Raw genomic sequence first — 16,716 nt, 5'->3', positions numbered from 1 at the left:
ATGTTCCAGAACTATCTTTTGCCACCAGGATCTTAATAACTTTTGAATCAGGGGTTCCCTTATATCTATATGGCATAGCACCACCAGGGTTTTCTTGATTACCTATAGCTAGCATTAATGCTACTGAATTAAGTAAGGTTGAAATATTCTCTTTAAAAATTTATGGACACCATTATGATATGTAAATTATAACAGACAGATATGATCATTGATTATATATTTGCAGGAACTCTACAGGGTATGTTTAAACAGATTTTGTCTGAAGATGAACTTGTGAGGGAGAGAGCCATTAAGTTTTTAGGTACCAAAGTCAAAGTCCTTGGAGAAGAAACAATAGATAAAGAAGCTGAAGAATTTCTTGTATCACAATGTAAACAGGTAAATAATACTTCACACTACATGTACAGGTAACATCACACTGTAAACAGGTAAATAATACTTCACACTACATATACAGGTAACTTCACACTGCAAACAGGTAAATAATACTTCACACTACATATACCGGTAACATCACACTGTAAACAGGTAAATAATACTTCACACTACATATATATAGGTAACATCACACTGTAAACAGGTAAATAATACTTCACACTACATATATATAGGTAACATCACACTGTAAACAGGTAAATAATACTTCACACTACATATGCATATGCATGTAACATCACACTGTAAACAGGTAATTATACATCACTCAATTGAAACAGGTAACTATACACCACACAATGTAAACTGGTAACTACACATCACACAATGTAAACAGGTAACTATACATCACACAATGTAAACAGGTAACTATACATCACACAATGTAAACAGGTAACTACACATCTCACAATGTAAACAGGTAACTACACATCACACAATGTAAACAGTAAACAGGTAAACAATGTTAAATATACATCAAACAATGGAAAAACTAAAAAAAAGTTATATTTGCCAATATTGTCAAGGCTGATTATTTTGGTCAGTGTTCTCCCCAGGCCATTTTTTTTGCATGTACAATATTTGCTATTTACAAAATCTTACAAAGGGCAGCAAAATTGTGTAAATATATACCCAAATTTCAATTAGCAGTAATTGAATTTTTTTTTTAATAAATACTGACAAAGGATTGCTTGTTTTGAATCTTATGATACATTTCCAGTGACAACAAATCAAATAGCTCAAAGTGGTAATTTGTGTTTTTGGATTTTTCAAGAAAACAAGGCCATGTGCCTATTTTTATTCAATATTTCGGAAGCATTTATGAAAAGTGATTCTCTCATTGAATTTTAGCGGATTCTATCCTCAATAATGAAAAATTAAGTTTCCCCTATATAACCTACTTAACATAAAGTTCTGATTTTGTTGATTTCAATGTATTTTAAAGATAAACCAAGCTCCCTGACCACCAGTTTTCATATTGAAATTTGAAAGTAGATTGGTCCAAGGACACAGTTATCGTCCTTTGGTTTTCGTTGTCTACGAATATAGTCCCTAGTGTGAACAGTGTATAACTTGCATTTTTTTTTTGATACACTTTCCCAATTTATTTCCTGATATTTTATGCATGAAATATTAAGTAAGGGGATGAAATTACATGTTAAAAAAATTTGGGTGCTGAATCTTTATGTTAAGTAGTGATTTGGTCCAGTTAAAAAAGGTCAAAAATTAGAATGTCGGAAGCTGTCAAACTGAATTTTAGCCCCCCTTAACACAGAATTGTCAATATTTTGAGTTACAGCTGGTAGAAGTTTCTATAATTTTGATATTATTTGTATCAATAGTAGTACACTACACTGTAAAAATCTTTTTGAGATAGAGCAGGTGTGAATTTTTTAATTTGAATTTATTGTCTAAAAGAAATGCACAACGAAATAACTGTGTTCTCGGGCCGATTGACCCAGAAGTCTTTTACAAAAGTGAAAGAAAAATCTACAATCGAGCATTTAGACACCCAATGGCCAGCTATCTTAAGCAAGGATTTGTATTTCTGTTTTTAAAAAAAATACTGTTTAGATAAACTTGGAATATGTTTTATGCCTTGGACAAGGATAAGATCTTAATCTTGATGAAATTTCTTTCTACATCGATATCTCAGGGCTATCACCCTTCGAATATCCAGATTGTAGCAGAGAATCTCCGTACAATAATCTACAAACATAACATTGTCAAACATAAAAAATTTGATTGTAAACTCGTTTAAATAAATTTACTTTTAGGATATACTTAAAGACATAATATAAAAAAAAAATCTGCTCTTTATTTTTTTCCACAGGTTTTACAAGATGTAACAAAAGAAGAATTTATTTTGATTATGGACGTATTAAGATCACAAAGTTCAATGTCTACAGTACAGGGGAGACAACAACTGGTAGAAATTGTTACTGAACAGGCAGACTTGGATCAGAGTTTTGAGGTAAGTTACCGAACAGGCAGACTTGGGTCAAAGTTTTGAGGTAAGTTATTGAACAGGCAGACTTGGATCAGTGTTTTGAGGTAAGTTACTGAATAGGCAGACTTGGGTCAAAGTTTTGAGGTAAGTTATTGAACAGGCAGACTTGGATCAGTGTTTTTATACGCCCGTTTACGGGACGTATTATGGTATACCGTTGTCCGTCTGTCCGTCCGTCGTCAACATGTCGGACATTAACTCAAAAACGCTTTAACCAATTTTCATAAAACTTTGGTGAATTGTTTATATCTATTGATGTGAGCTCCCTTTCGTTTTTTATAAATTTTAGATTTTACGTTTCCGAGTTATGGGGTTTTATTCATTAAAAAAAGGGGGATTTTCCAGTTTTCAGACAATAACTCAAAAATGCTTTCAGCAGTTCTCATGAAACTTTGATGAATTGTTGATATCTATTGATGTAAGCTCCCTTTAGAATTTTATAAATTTTACATTTTACATTTCCAAGTTATGGGGTTTTATTCATTAAAAAATGGGGGGATTTTCCAGTTTTCAGACAATAACTCAAGAATGCTTTCACCAACTTGCAAGAAATTTTGGTTAATTGTTTATATCTATTGACATGAGCTCCCTTTTGATTTTTATAAATTTTAGATTTTACTTTTCCAAGTTACGGGGTTTTATTCATTAAAAAAAAAGGGGGATTTTCCAGTTTTCGGACAATAACTCAAAAATGCTTTCAGCAATTCTTATGAAACTTTGGTGGTGACTTGATTATATCTATTGATGTTAGCTCCCTTTAGAATTTTATAAATTTTATTTGTTTATAGTCTGACAACAGATTTACTAAGTATTGCGCAACAGCATAGTGTATTGCACAACAGCAAGAAATCTTTAATTGAATATAAAAACAATTCATATAACCAATTTCAAGTTCTTTGACTACATTTATTCAGAAACCTATAATATGTCAAATATTTAATTACAATCCAAATTCAGACCTGTATCAAGCTTGAATATTGTGTCCATTTTTGCCCCAGCTGTTCAGGGTTGGACCTCTGCGGGCGTATCCAGCTGCGCTCAGCGAAGCAGTTTATTAGGTAAGTTACTGAATAGGCAGACTTGGATCAGAGTTTTGAGGTAAATTACTGAACAGGCAGTCTTGGATCTGAATTTTGAGGTAAGTTACTGAACAGGCAGACTTGGATCAGTGTTTTGAGGTAAGTTACTGAACAGGCAGACTTGGATCAGAGTTTTGAGGTAGTCAGTCAGGTGTAATACTTATACCAACAAACAGTCAGGTGTAATACTTATACCTGTAATGTTAACATGGACCAACAAACAGTCAGGTGTAATACTTATACCTGTAATGTTAACATGGACCAACAAACAGTCAAGTGTAATACTTATACCTGTAATGTTAACATGGACCTACAAACAGTCAGGTGTAATACATATACCTGTAATGTTAACATGGACCAACAAACAGTCAGGTGTAATACTTATACCTGTAATGTTAACAAGGACCAACAAACAGTCAGGTGTAATACTTGTACCTGTAATGTTAACATGGACCAACAAACAGTCAGGTGTAATACTTGTACCTGTAATGTTAACACGGACCAACAAACAGTCAGGTGTAATACTTATACCAACAAACAGTCAGGTGTAATACTTATACCTGTAATGTTAACATGGACCAACAAACAGTCAGGTGTAATACTTATACCTGTAATGTTCACATGGACCAACAAACAGTCAGGTGTAATATGTATACCTGTAATGTTCACATGGACCAACAAACAGTCAGGTGTAATATGTATACCTGTAATGTTAACATGGACCAACAAACAGTTAGGTGTAATACTTATACCTGTAATGATAACATGGACCAACAAACAGTCAGGTGTAATACTTATACCTGTAATGTTAACATGGACCAACAAACAGTCAGGTGTAATACTTATACCTGTAATGATAACATGGACCAACAAACAGTCAGGTGTATTACTTATACCAACAAACAGTCAGGTGTAATACTTATACCTGTATTGTTAACATGGACCAACAACACTGGTAGACCTATTTGGAAAATGCCCGCGATTTTTGGCTAATCTCCGCGAAACGGATAATAATTAGAGGTTCATCGTAAATTTGCTGTATTACAGAATATTATGCATGTTATCCGGAGATTTTCCGTGTCGGCGGGAATTAGCCGTTTGTCCGATAAAACGGGTGTGTATTGAGTCAGTGATAGAACCAGTGATGCGTGAGCGACGGTTATTAATAGATCGTTGTACATAGATGATTATAGAATCCGTTATGCGTGAGCGACGGTTATTAATAGATCGTTGTGATATATACAATGTTTACAGTCAGATTAAAAAAACTATCTTATTTCCCTTTTCGGTCGAGATAAAACGGTGTTTTTGATAATAAAGTTACTTACGATATAAATATCAAATGTTGTCATTGTTCATTAAAGAAAAATCTATTTTAATGTGACCAATGAACAAGATGAATACATGTGTTATCTTTGCAAAAGACAACTACAATTTTTTTAATATATGAATGGAAATCGTATTTACGTTAAAAAACGTTAACTAATCTACTATTCATGATAGATTCATAATGTGAATCGATGGTTTGGGTCAGAAACTTTGTTCTCACTTTAAAAAATTCTTCACAATTGTCATGTTTAGAAAAAAAATCAGTCCTTGTACTTACAGAGTCTCCGGAAGATACCGTAATCGGGCAGGATGTCAAACTGATCTGACACTTGTCCTAGTGTATTTAACACCTGCTGTGATATTGCTTGTGCAATACCAGTGGAAGGTCGTAAATCAATCTGTACCCGATTGATCAGAATTTAATTTTACCTGTACATATATTTAGTCGTTACGGAGGATATCATAGATACATGTTATATATTGTATTGTAATTAATGAAGATAATTTAAATATATTATATAATAAAGACCTATTTGCATATAAATATAAGAAGGTTTGAAATTGAAAGTTTTCAACAAACTTTTGATAAAATCTTTCCCGTAAATTACATACGAGTCATTGGTTTATAGTTACACATTTGTAACCCTTCTAACGTCTTATTTCTTTGTGCTATTAAAAGAACTCAAAATTTTCCATATCAGATCACATTTCGTACGAGTCCTAAAAATTATAATTGAATAATCTTCTATTTTCCTTTCGACACCACGTTCCCCATAGGAGCCTCAAGATCTAATCATACCTGTCAATCATTAGCCACAAGTTGGTCCGCCAGATAGATCACTCGTGCTTTCTATTATGACATCGTTGAGAAGTTTTTGTAAATTGATTTGTGATATAAATAAAGTGATGTGAAGTTTATTTTACGGCCGATCAAAATTTGATATGATTCGATTTTTCTTTTACACAAAGATGTTTTTTAATATGTCATAAAATACATGGAAATAAAACATTTGAGTTCGTTTTTCCCGTAAATATATTCAATAAACCAAAATTTATTTCAAAAGGTAAACATTTATAATAATTACAAAGTTATAATTTGATTTTTATTTAAGTCGGTTAATGGAAACAATAAAATGACAACGTCTTTGCAGAAATATTAATCCAGACATTAACGTACTTAGACTGTCCATTTGTTCCACTGTGTAGGACAATTTATTCACGAACTACATCATTAATAATTACTAATATAACAGTTGCTGAAATGTAAGTTGTATATTATTTATTTTTTTACAAACATGCGTTTTGGTTCCGTTCAGATTTGCTATTACAGCATGTGTAGATTCCTTGATTTTCATCTAGTTTCAGTTATATATATACTAGTTCCAGTCAGTATAGGGCTAATCATTTTGCCTTCCAACAAAGTCAACAATTTAGCATCGGACGTATACGTGACTGCGTATTTATACATCTCTATATGTTATATCTGATGTAATGGACTCCTAGTATGTTGTCCTTTTAAAGTTGGCTATACAATATTGGCTGTGCTCATTGTTGAAGGCTGTACAGTGACCTATAGTTGTTAATTTCTGTGTCATTTCTCTTGTGGAGAGTTGTCTTATTGGCAATCATACCACGTCTTCTTTTTTTATAACGTACCCGTTTTAATAGCAATGTTATATTCAAAACGGATGAGAAAACCCCATGGATGACAATTATCTATATCCATGTCAAGTGGGGTTAGGTAATAGGAGCGGAACTTATTGATTATGTATGTTTGTGAGGGTCTGGATAGGATTTATAGAAGAATAGAGAACACAAATGGACAAAAAGTGCACAACATAGGACCAGAAAAGTAAAAAAAAATAGCTGCCAAGAAAATAAAGAATATAGAATAATGAGAAAAAAATATGAAGAATAGAGAAAAACAGATGACTAACAAATTAAAAGACAATTAGGATTGAAAGACCTCCCCCCCCCCCCCCCCCCCCCCAATATTCAAGACCTTCGTATGTGTTCAAAGAAAATCTGCATACGTTATAGTTCCTTGCTATAAAGTTACGTTCTCAAAGGCTTTTAAGGATTATGTACCCTTGTGTTGATTAAATGCTAAACATATGGATTTTTTTTAGAAAATCCACAGCTTTTCCCTTGTACTGTCATATTTGGCGATTCGATGCTTTATTGATGAAGGATTATTGCATTCAGTGCTAGCAATGATTTTTTTAATTGAGTTATATATGTTTTAAATATTATAACAAAAATAAAATGCTTCGGCGCTGAGCGCAGCCTGATATGACCGCAGAAGTTGAACCATGAACAGTTGGGGCAAATTTTGACACAATATTCAAGCTTATTACTGTCTGAATTAGGATTGTCAGGGGTTAAAAAAATGTGTTACAGCTCACTAGCCCAGGACTTATTGGTAGCAGGATTTTACTAGCCCTGTTGAAAGAGCTGCTAGCCCATCAAAACTGACCTGCTAGCCCGAGTATACCTTTCAAATTTAGAGTGGATGTCCCTTGTTTTGAATCCGGCATTATACACGGTATTTGATTAAATAAATCAAATGAATTTTTGTTTTATTAATTATAACAGGGATCTCTAGACATCTTTTTGGATATCCCTTGTACTATGGGTTGTTAAATATTTTCGGGCACAGAAAACATGTTCATTGATATTGTCATGTTAAACCAGTGGTTCAATTCGTATATTTGTTGTTCCCACATACAAAGCAGACTTTTTATCAGCGAGATCGGGAAAATAACGGCAATATTCACAAAACATCATCTCTTGTTTATCATCAGTATCAGTCGACCTTGCCCATGGGGAATCTTTCTGTCAATGACACTATAAATTTTTTTTTTCCGCTTTTCCTGGTCGTATTTGGCATTTTTTGGGATAAATTTTCAGCCTCATTACCCCCTTCATCTACCGTTTTTCGTTTTAAAACTGACAAAGTTCCTGTGGTGGCCGTACTAAAATGTTTAGAAATAATTTGTGCATGGTTTCAAGCTCAAATTAACAGCTGTCCGACAAGACAGGTCAATATCGATCATTACATCATACACCCAAGTACCATTAATTGAAAATCTCGGCATAAGCAATGTACAATACCCCCCTGTACTGAGAAATTGATATTGAAAGTAAGTGAATTGCGATCAATACATGATACCGGTCCACCCAGAGTTAGTTGTTCTATTTTTAAAACATGTACAAAATCGGTTCAAATTCTTGGAATCCCGGATGACGTACGTAATTGAATCTGATTGGCTAAGATAGAATAGCGATGAGGGGATTTTCCACTTACTATTTTGGAAATGCCAAGAATTGTTTGTTACTAGTCCGTCGGGCATATTCGGTTACAAGTTTTAATTGCCCGAAGTGTAAAAGTCTAGTCCCGGGCGTCGGGCTAGTGGATTTTTTAACCCCTGATTGTGATCAAATTTTTGACATAATATAGGTTTCTGACACAAAACATGTGTAAAGGTCTTTCAAATCTATTGGGCAATACTGTGCAATTAAAGATTTCTTCTTGAAACTTTTGAAATATTTTAAAATTTGAAAAATTTTGAAAAAAAAATTAAACCCCTTTTAAAAATTTGGAAACCTGCAAACTTTTTGAACTCACAACCACCCCCCCCCCCCCCCCATCCCCCCGCCCTTTGGAGCAATAACCTCAACACTTGATCCCAGTTTTCCTTTGTAGTATGGAAACTTGTAGTACAATTTCAGAAAGATCCATACAGTGACTTAAACACAAGTTATTGTCTGAAAAACTAGAATAACTAAAAAAATGTTTTTTGGCCCTTTTTATGGCCCCGAATTCCTTCATGAATGGGGCAATTACCCCCAAACTCAATCCCAGCCTTCCTTTTGTGATATGGAACTTTGTGGTACAATGTCAGAGAGATCCATACACTTACACACAAATAATAGTCCAGAAACTACAAATGTGTCTTCGGACGACGTAGACGACAACAACCACATCATACCATTATACGATCCCCCCCCAAAAAAAATTGGAATCGTATAAAAATCTCGGTCTTAAAATCTGTGGATTTTCTAAAAAAATCTTGGTTTTATTTTCACCAAATTTTCTTTTTCTACTAAATTCAATTAAACTATAAATAATAATGCTTTGCACGAAGTTTCCCCTTGGTATATGTACAAAATGGTCCATCTCTTTTTATAAATCTGGATAATTTCAGAAAAGGTATCAAAATTCATAGGGACTCCTGGAGACGGGACAATTTTTTTCAAGCCCTCTCCCTTTTCTCCAAAGTGCATTATTTTTTTTGTTTTCTGTTAAATACCATTATTTTGGCGTTTCTGTATACTATGAACATACATTTATTATCAATAAAGTATATTTGATATAAACTATCAATTCCAAGTTTCTTCTACACGGCGATCACTGCTAAATTGATTTCTCCTAAAATAACCCAAACAGTAGAATCATAAGAATAGATGACAAATGCAACTATGCATGGAACCTATAGAACACAGAGTCATGATGATTAATTTATTATGAAAGGAAGAGAAGCGACTAACAAAATGAGGTCTTCTCGTTTAAGTAGTATAGATAGATAGATACTATAAGTCGGAGAAGCTTTTGTAAAGAAACATAACAAGCTATACACAAATTCATAAACATCACATAAGTACATCCTTAACCAGGCTATATATCAAGTCGACAAACATTGGAAATGAATGGGAAAAAAAGGATGAGATGTGAACAAAAAAAAACATAAATTCCCTGCTACATACATAGATTGCTTTAATGCATACTTATGGTCGTGCCTTTTTCTCTCGATTTTATGTACGTATATTTTGGTATCACACAAATTCATGATTTTTCTCTGACTGTTTATAACTGCGTTACACTAGATCCAATGATTCTTATTGATTTTAACTTTAATTTTCACAATTTGTGCATGTTATTACCTCACTGTCCAGGTTGGGAGAGGCCCAGTCCTATCCTGTAAAGCAAAGGATATGGATTTTCTCAGTCTTACATTCCAGGATTGGTGACCGCATGAGGGTTGAGCTATCTCAAATAGGTTTAAACCCTCCTCATTTTATGACTGTCCTGGCAAGTCAGGAGCTTGTAATTTTTAAAGGTGTTGTCTTTTTAATTTTTCCAAATTATGTCATGTCGGGGCATTTTATAAATTCTATATGGTATGAGTTTTGCTCACTGTCTGAGAAGGGCCGTACGGTGTCATACAGATCCTTAATTTCGAGTTCTTTGTTTTCTTTTTAATTTTTAAATTGATGTCCAGTGACAAATATTTCTCGAGTCATGTCATTCAGGCAGTATATAAAAAAAATGAAAATTGTTCATGCGAGTCGGTAGGAAATAGATTCCCTACACTCTTGTTTTAAAGAATATTTATTTTATTCAGTTATCTTGAAAGACAATATCTACTGCAGTTAAATGAAGTTGTGATACTGAGAATTTGACTGATTAGATTTTATTTTCAATTGCCAAAGTGTGAAGTGGTAGAGCCCATTTCTGTAACCTTTATTTGTTGCATTCTGTGTGATAAAATTTAGTAGTTTTGAACCTACTGAGATTTTAATAACTTATTTTCAAATGATGGAACCTTATCAAAATGTTTGTCAATTAAGATTAATTGAACATGGTGTTAACAGTCAGCAAACTGTCACACAAGAAATATATTTAATGTCCGAGAACATGTAAAATAAACTACCTTTGTGAGAACATTGAATAAAATGTGTCGCATATTTCTCAACTCCTCTTCGTGCCATGTCAACAGAATTTTAATTTATACCGTCTTAGATGACAATTTATCAGAGGCTGCTTCAATGGTATATATGCATAATATAAACTTTATACATAAATCTCATTTCGAATGTTGTCTTTTCGTCCTCCAACATTCTTTGTCAAAATCCGGGATTCGCACTCGACTGTTTTGGAGTCAGAGATACATCTTACCATAGATGTAAAATTACATCTATAACCTTACACAGGTACACTGGCTAGTAAAGGGACAATAAACGGAAGTATAAATTGCCCAAGGTATTTTAAGTCGTATATTGAGTGTAATGTGTACACCGCCACGTGTGAGTGATTTCAAAGATAATCAAAATGATGTAATTCATGTAGTAACTTCCATGCAGCTACGCATCATCGCACGTAATATTGGACATCGCAAAAAAACTAGAATTTTTTATGTGCCTTGTTAGATATTTAAAATGATATAACATCCAATGAAAAAAGAAATGTTTAAGATGGATATTTCTGATTTTCTGGTGAATTAAAAATTCCATAGAATATCTGAAATGATTTTAAGGAGCATGCATCTCGTTTATCTGATACTAAGTGAGTATAATAAGTCAACGTGTTAGTCGAACTATTAGTGTGTTTTGTCTTAAAATGTGTAGCCGTGTTATTTTGTTCACAGAACGAAGGGCAAATTGAAATTGAAACAAAAGGAAAATAAAAAAATAAAAGTTATTACCGTACCATAAGTTGACAAATAATAAAAATTAAATATATTAATTACCTATTCCGGCACACATGAGTTCAATTTATTAATCCCACAAGGGATACCAGATACCAAGGAGACATTTCATATATCGGTACTCAAATCACTTCAATATTTTATTTCTCCGCGTGTATACCTGATGAAGTCTCGATTATTTTACAAAGACGGAGTAAGGATTAAAAAAAATAAAGGAAGTAAAAAATATATCATTTATAAGCTAGCACACCAGTGGCGGATCCAGAAATTTTCATATGCACTGACTGCCTAAGAGGGGGTCGCTTCAGTCATGCTTCAGTGATTCCCAATACATGTATAATCAACCACATTTTTTTTCAAGAAAAGGGGTACCTGGCCCCCTCTAAATCCGCTTCTGTCACACTATTCCATTAGTACTTTAAAACTTCTTGCACGGTGAACTACTATTAAAATTAATTCGTAACCAGTCACTTATGCCCACCCCCCTTTCACTTATTTTTCATGCTCATCTTTTCCGTTTGTAGGAAGGGTCTAAAATGCCTTTAATTTTATGTTTTATTATTTATGAATTAAAGAACAGTTTCATTTAGAGTTAAAACTATGTCCGACACTCCCTTTATCTGAAAAAGCTTTCATTATTTAATAAAAAAAAAGTTTTATCTTATCTTATCCCGTTAGTATAGAAAGTCCATTTAGTCTAGATTTTTAGTTTATTGAAGGACCTTATTGTCTGATTTTAAAAATATACCTTAAATTGTAAAAATATTGGAATAAGCTCTCGCCGCGATATAGCATTTTTGTGCTAATGCAGCGTAAAGCAAACAACAATCAATAGAAAGTCCCTGGATTAACTTAAAATGGTCATTCATTCTCTCTCATTGATTATCCAAGTTTATCTAATCACTTGACTATGCACCAATACCCTAAAATTTCATTACACAAGGACACCTGTGGTACAACAAGGATTCGTATATATAAAATTTAGTTCGTTGTACGTTCATGGATATTCATGACATGTGACCATTTGTGTGCACTTAGAACTTGACGGTCATCTTTCTGACCATCGATCAGATCGTGCAAGGGCTGTGTAGCCAGTCAAGGTCCTTTCAAAATTCCATATATATATCTGACCATCTACTCGCGCTTTAGCCTAAAGAAAAGACACGTGTATTCTCGGATGACGTAAGGAGAATTAGTATTTGTAATTATGATATTGTTATTATATATAAAAAAAGAAGATGTGGTATGATTGGCAATGAGACAACTCTCCACAAGAGACCAAAAATGACACAGAAATTAACAACTATAGGTCGCCGTACGGCCTTCAACAATGAGCAAAGCCCGTACCGCATTGTCAGCTCTAAAAGACCCCGACATGTTCATATTAATGATCCACTCTTTGAAACCTAACCTTAGTATGACGAAAGTGCTATATATAACGAAAACAGCGGAGAAATGGATTAAATAGACTTGCTTTATTGTATAAACTAAAAAAAGGTCGGAGTGGAACTAACCCCGAAAAATTCAGTCTCTCTCCGTAATCAATCTCTTCTATATACTTGTTAATGAAATAATCGTAGATCAGCGGAATATAACGACTGAATTATTCGGGTAAGTGAAACAAGTAAATAAAAGTCAAAATTAACCATATGTAGTTCCATAAGGAGGGATCTGGACAGCCTGCCCCTAAATCAGCCTCCGAGTTGAGTCATACATATTGACCTTTCTTGGCGCACACACGGTTTTCATTGCCTATGTGTTTTTTTGTACAAATAAATAATTTGATAATTAATATGCCTTCAATCCATTTTCTTGAGACATATTACACGTACATGAATCATGAATTTTCTACGTTTTTATAATTTTGAACACATAGTATGCCCTGGGATCTGACCTGAAATATACATGAAACATTGAAAATTCACGATAGTAAGGTATATAGGAGCAACATTTAAATTCAAAGGGTTAGGGGTTTGTTCTGAGTCGGAAATAATTCGGAACACAACGTTATTCCCCACTGCCATGCAACAAACATTTTTTTCTTGAAATAAACGGTATGGGGAATTCTGGAATTCCGATTTTTTTTGTCAACTGCCAGACCACAATATTGTTTTCTCTCATCAAATTGGGGATCAGAATATGATCAGAATAGGCCTCCAGATTTCTTTTGGAAAATTTGGTGTTCACCCCAAGAACCGGGTTGGCCACAACATAACAATTTCAATTTTATTTACAATTTACACGGTGTGCATATGTTTAAGTATGTTTAAATGAAGATATTTGCATATAGTTTAGGACTTTATTCATTATAGGTTGAAAAATACAGGCAAAGTTCAGATGTTTATGAAGTGTTATATATTTTGACTTTTGTGAAACCTTAACAGAATAGACAATTGGGGCAAATCTGATGAAAAAAAAAAAAACGAAAATTCCTAGTAACAAAAAATTAACCCACATAACAGCATTTGAAATCTCCTCCCCAAGAAATTGTACCTCAGGACCTGTATAATGCTGGAAGTATTTTAATATGCCTTTGGAACACCCTTTTAAAAAATTGGGTATGGTTCTCCAGGCCACGGCTTAGGTAGCACTTCACAGTTAGAAAATAAAATTAAAATTGAGCCACAGAATGTCTGATAATCTTCCAATCCTGGCCTTCAAATACATTAGGCCAACTGTACTAGCACCCCCTTTTTTCTGAGAAACCCTGGCTAGCACACCCTTCCTTTTTTCACAGTGTCTGGATCCGCCCCTGACCGATACGTAGTACTCAACTATGATCAACTGTAGGTCATAATAAAGGACGAAATACGTAACGTAAATTAATTCAAGCGTGAGGGGCCCCCATATATCACGGCTAAAATTGTACTTAGTTTGTCCTTTTATACAACCTTTTGGCAAGTACCACCATCCGAGAAATCAGTTACCACGATCTTTCTAAATTAACATGAACAGTTACCATCATCAACGTCCTTTTTTTTTTCACTCTCTCTATTTTCTAAGTAATGTACAACTGTTTACGCTTGTCAGCAGTGTTTATCATTGTTTTCATTAGTTTACAAGTTGTGACCTTCGAAATTGTTTTATTCAATGTTCCTATAGATTTTTATGGTAACTCCCTGTGCCCCTAAAAAACAAACAAAATAAAGTTTCCCTCCCACAAAATTTTACACTTAAACGTTGATTTGAAAAAAAAACTTGATTTTATAATTTTGGTTATCAATTGAAATGAACCTTCTAGAGCCTCAACCTAACGCGCACAATAATGTCAATCATTACACATCAAATTTAACCCTAAATTGACATTCCACAATCGGTCAGTAACATCACCTGTGTTTATAGCTACATGATGTTTCCCGCCGTTGGAAGATCTCGTGCAGTGACACAATTGATAAAATCTATTTTTAACATCTCTATTGTGAGCGAAATTTTTGACGTGCATTATTTCATTATTAAAAATGTTCGATCTACATTTGTTGCAGTCTAAAATTTAATTAAAAGAAACGTAATATCATTTCTTTTTCTTTGGCAATTATAGTAAATTAATCTCATCCCGGAATGTATATTCACTTTACCATTAGACCTGAAAGTGATTTCTAATAAATGAAGAAACTGTGTTTCACATTAAAAAATTTAAGAATATTATCGCTCAGGCATATTTATTTTATTTTAAGATGATTGATTGTTGGTTGCTTAACTTCCAGTGGCAAATATTCCATGCAAGTCCGGACAAACTTAGTTTTAAGATCGCACTTTCAAAAATCATTGTAAAACAAAAATGATCAGAAGAACTTTTATTCATGTGAAATAACCGTCAAATCATTTAAAAAGAACTTATTTACATTTCAAAGTGTAACAGATTAGTTTACAAGACAGGCATTGACGTTAAATATACAATTCCTTGTATCATAGATATAATGGCTATTATATCTATGCTTGTATACATGTACGTAACTTTCATATCTTTTAAATTGAACTTTTTTGTCTAAAAAGACAACCCACGAGTTTGCGAAATCGAGTTTGAATGCACTGCATTGTGTGTAAATACATATACATATTATGCAACGACGGTCTGACTCTATGTATTACCAGGGTTGCGTTCAATATCGTAGCGGCTACGTAGTGCTATGTAGATTTTTACTATTGAACGTGTAGCTATAGATAAGCTGCTACATAGATATTGATAGCAACTACATAGCCGCTACGTAGCTGCTACGATATTGAACTCAACCCAGTTGACCCCTGATACCAACTAAGGTTACTAAAGACTTTTCCCTGGCCGTTCATTTAATTTTTGTTTCAATAAACGGTTCTAGAAGCAATTAAATGATCTGCGGCCTCTGACATATAATTAAAAAAAGTAACCATCTAATCCCCAGATGTATATAATCTGTTTCTCTCTAAATTTACAGAAACATTATATGATATATTTTTGAAAATTCCTTATATCTCAAATGATTATAGTTACTTTGTTTTTAAGTCTGTAAACATCTATATATCATAATTTGTACCACACTACAAGGATCTATTAATAACCGTCGCTCACGCATAACGGATTATACAACGACCTATTAATAACCGTCGCTCACGCATCAGTGGTTCTATCAATGACTCAATACACACCAGTTTTATCGGACAAACGGCTAATTCCCGCCGACACGGAAAATCTCCGGATGACATGCAAAATATCCTGTAATACAGCAAATTTACGATGAACCTCTAATTTTTATCCGTTTCGCGGAGATTAGCCAAAAAACACCGGAGTTTTTACAAAAATCGCGGTGATTTTCCAAATTGGTCTGCCAGTGCAAACAGTCAGGTGTAATACTTATACCTGTAATGTTAACATGGACCAACAAACAGTCAGGTGTAATACTTATACCTGTAATGTTAACATGGACCAACAAACAGTCAGGTGTAATACATATACCTGTAATGTTAACATGGACCAACAAACAGTCAGGTGTAATACTTATACCTGTAATGTTAACATGGACCAACAAACAGTCAGGTGTAATACTTATACCTGTAATGTTCACATGGACCAACAAACAGTCAGGTGTAATATGTATACCTGTAATGTTTAGTTACTTGAAGATGTAAGTAATATTTACTTGTGGAAGTTAATTTGCAAGATTTTAATTTTCATTTCAAAATTTGAATAATCTCCCAGTAATCTTCTCAAAAAATTTACATTTTCAAGTATATTTTATTTTGCAACACAAGTTTGTCAGGTCAAAACATGTCTATTTAATTTGTTTCTGGTTTGCTAATATTTTTAATTTTAAAAGTTCAACCTTTAACATATGTATCTCAAGAACTGAACAAAGAAATGTACTGTGCACAGATGTTAAGGATGTTGGCTACTCTTAGT

The 16,716-nt window shown here is 33.6% G+C and overlaps 1 protein-coding gene across 1 annotated transcript in view; it reads left to right on the top strand.

Moving 5' to 3' along the window:
- Window positions 1–16,716, top strand: part of LOC127705239 (apoptosis inhibitor 5-like) — a 58,013-nt gene that overhangs the window by 10,642 nt on the left and 30,655 nt on the right. The window contains exons 4-5 of the mRNA XM_052209577.1: window positions 227–378; window positions 2,270–2,410. Coding sequence (XP_052065537.1) covers window positions 227–378; window positions 2,270–2,410 — 293 coding nt within the window. The remainder of the gene's footprint in view (window positions 1–226; window positions 379–2,269; window positions 2,411–16,716) is intronic.

The sequence above is a fragment of the Mytilus californianus genome, unplaced genomic scaffold (genome assembly GCF_021869535.1).
Source record: "Mytilus californianus isolate M0D057914Y unplaced genomic scaffold, xbMytCali1.0.p SCAF_6, whole genome shotgun sequence".
NCBI classification, from domain to species: domain Eukaryota; kingdom Metazoa; phylum Mollusca; class Bivalvia; order Mytilida; family Mytilidae; genus Mytilus; species Mytilus californianus.
The sequence above is the reverse complement of the archived record's forward strand: the minus strand, read 5'-3'. Positions and strand labels throughout refer to the sequence as shown.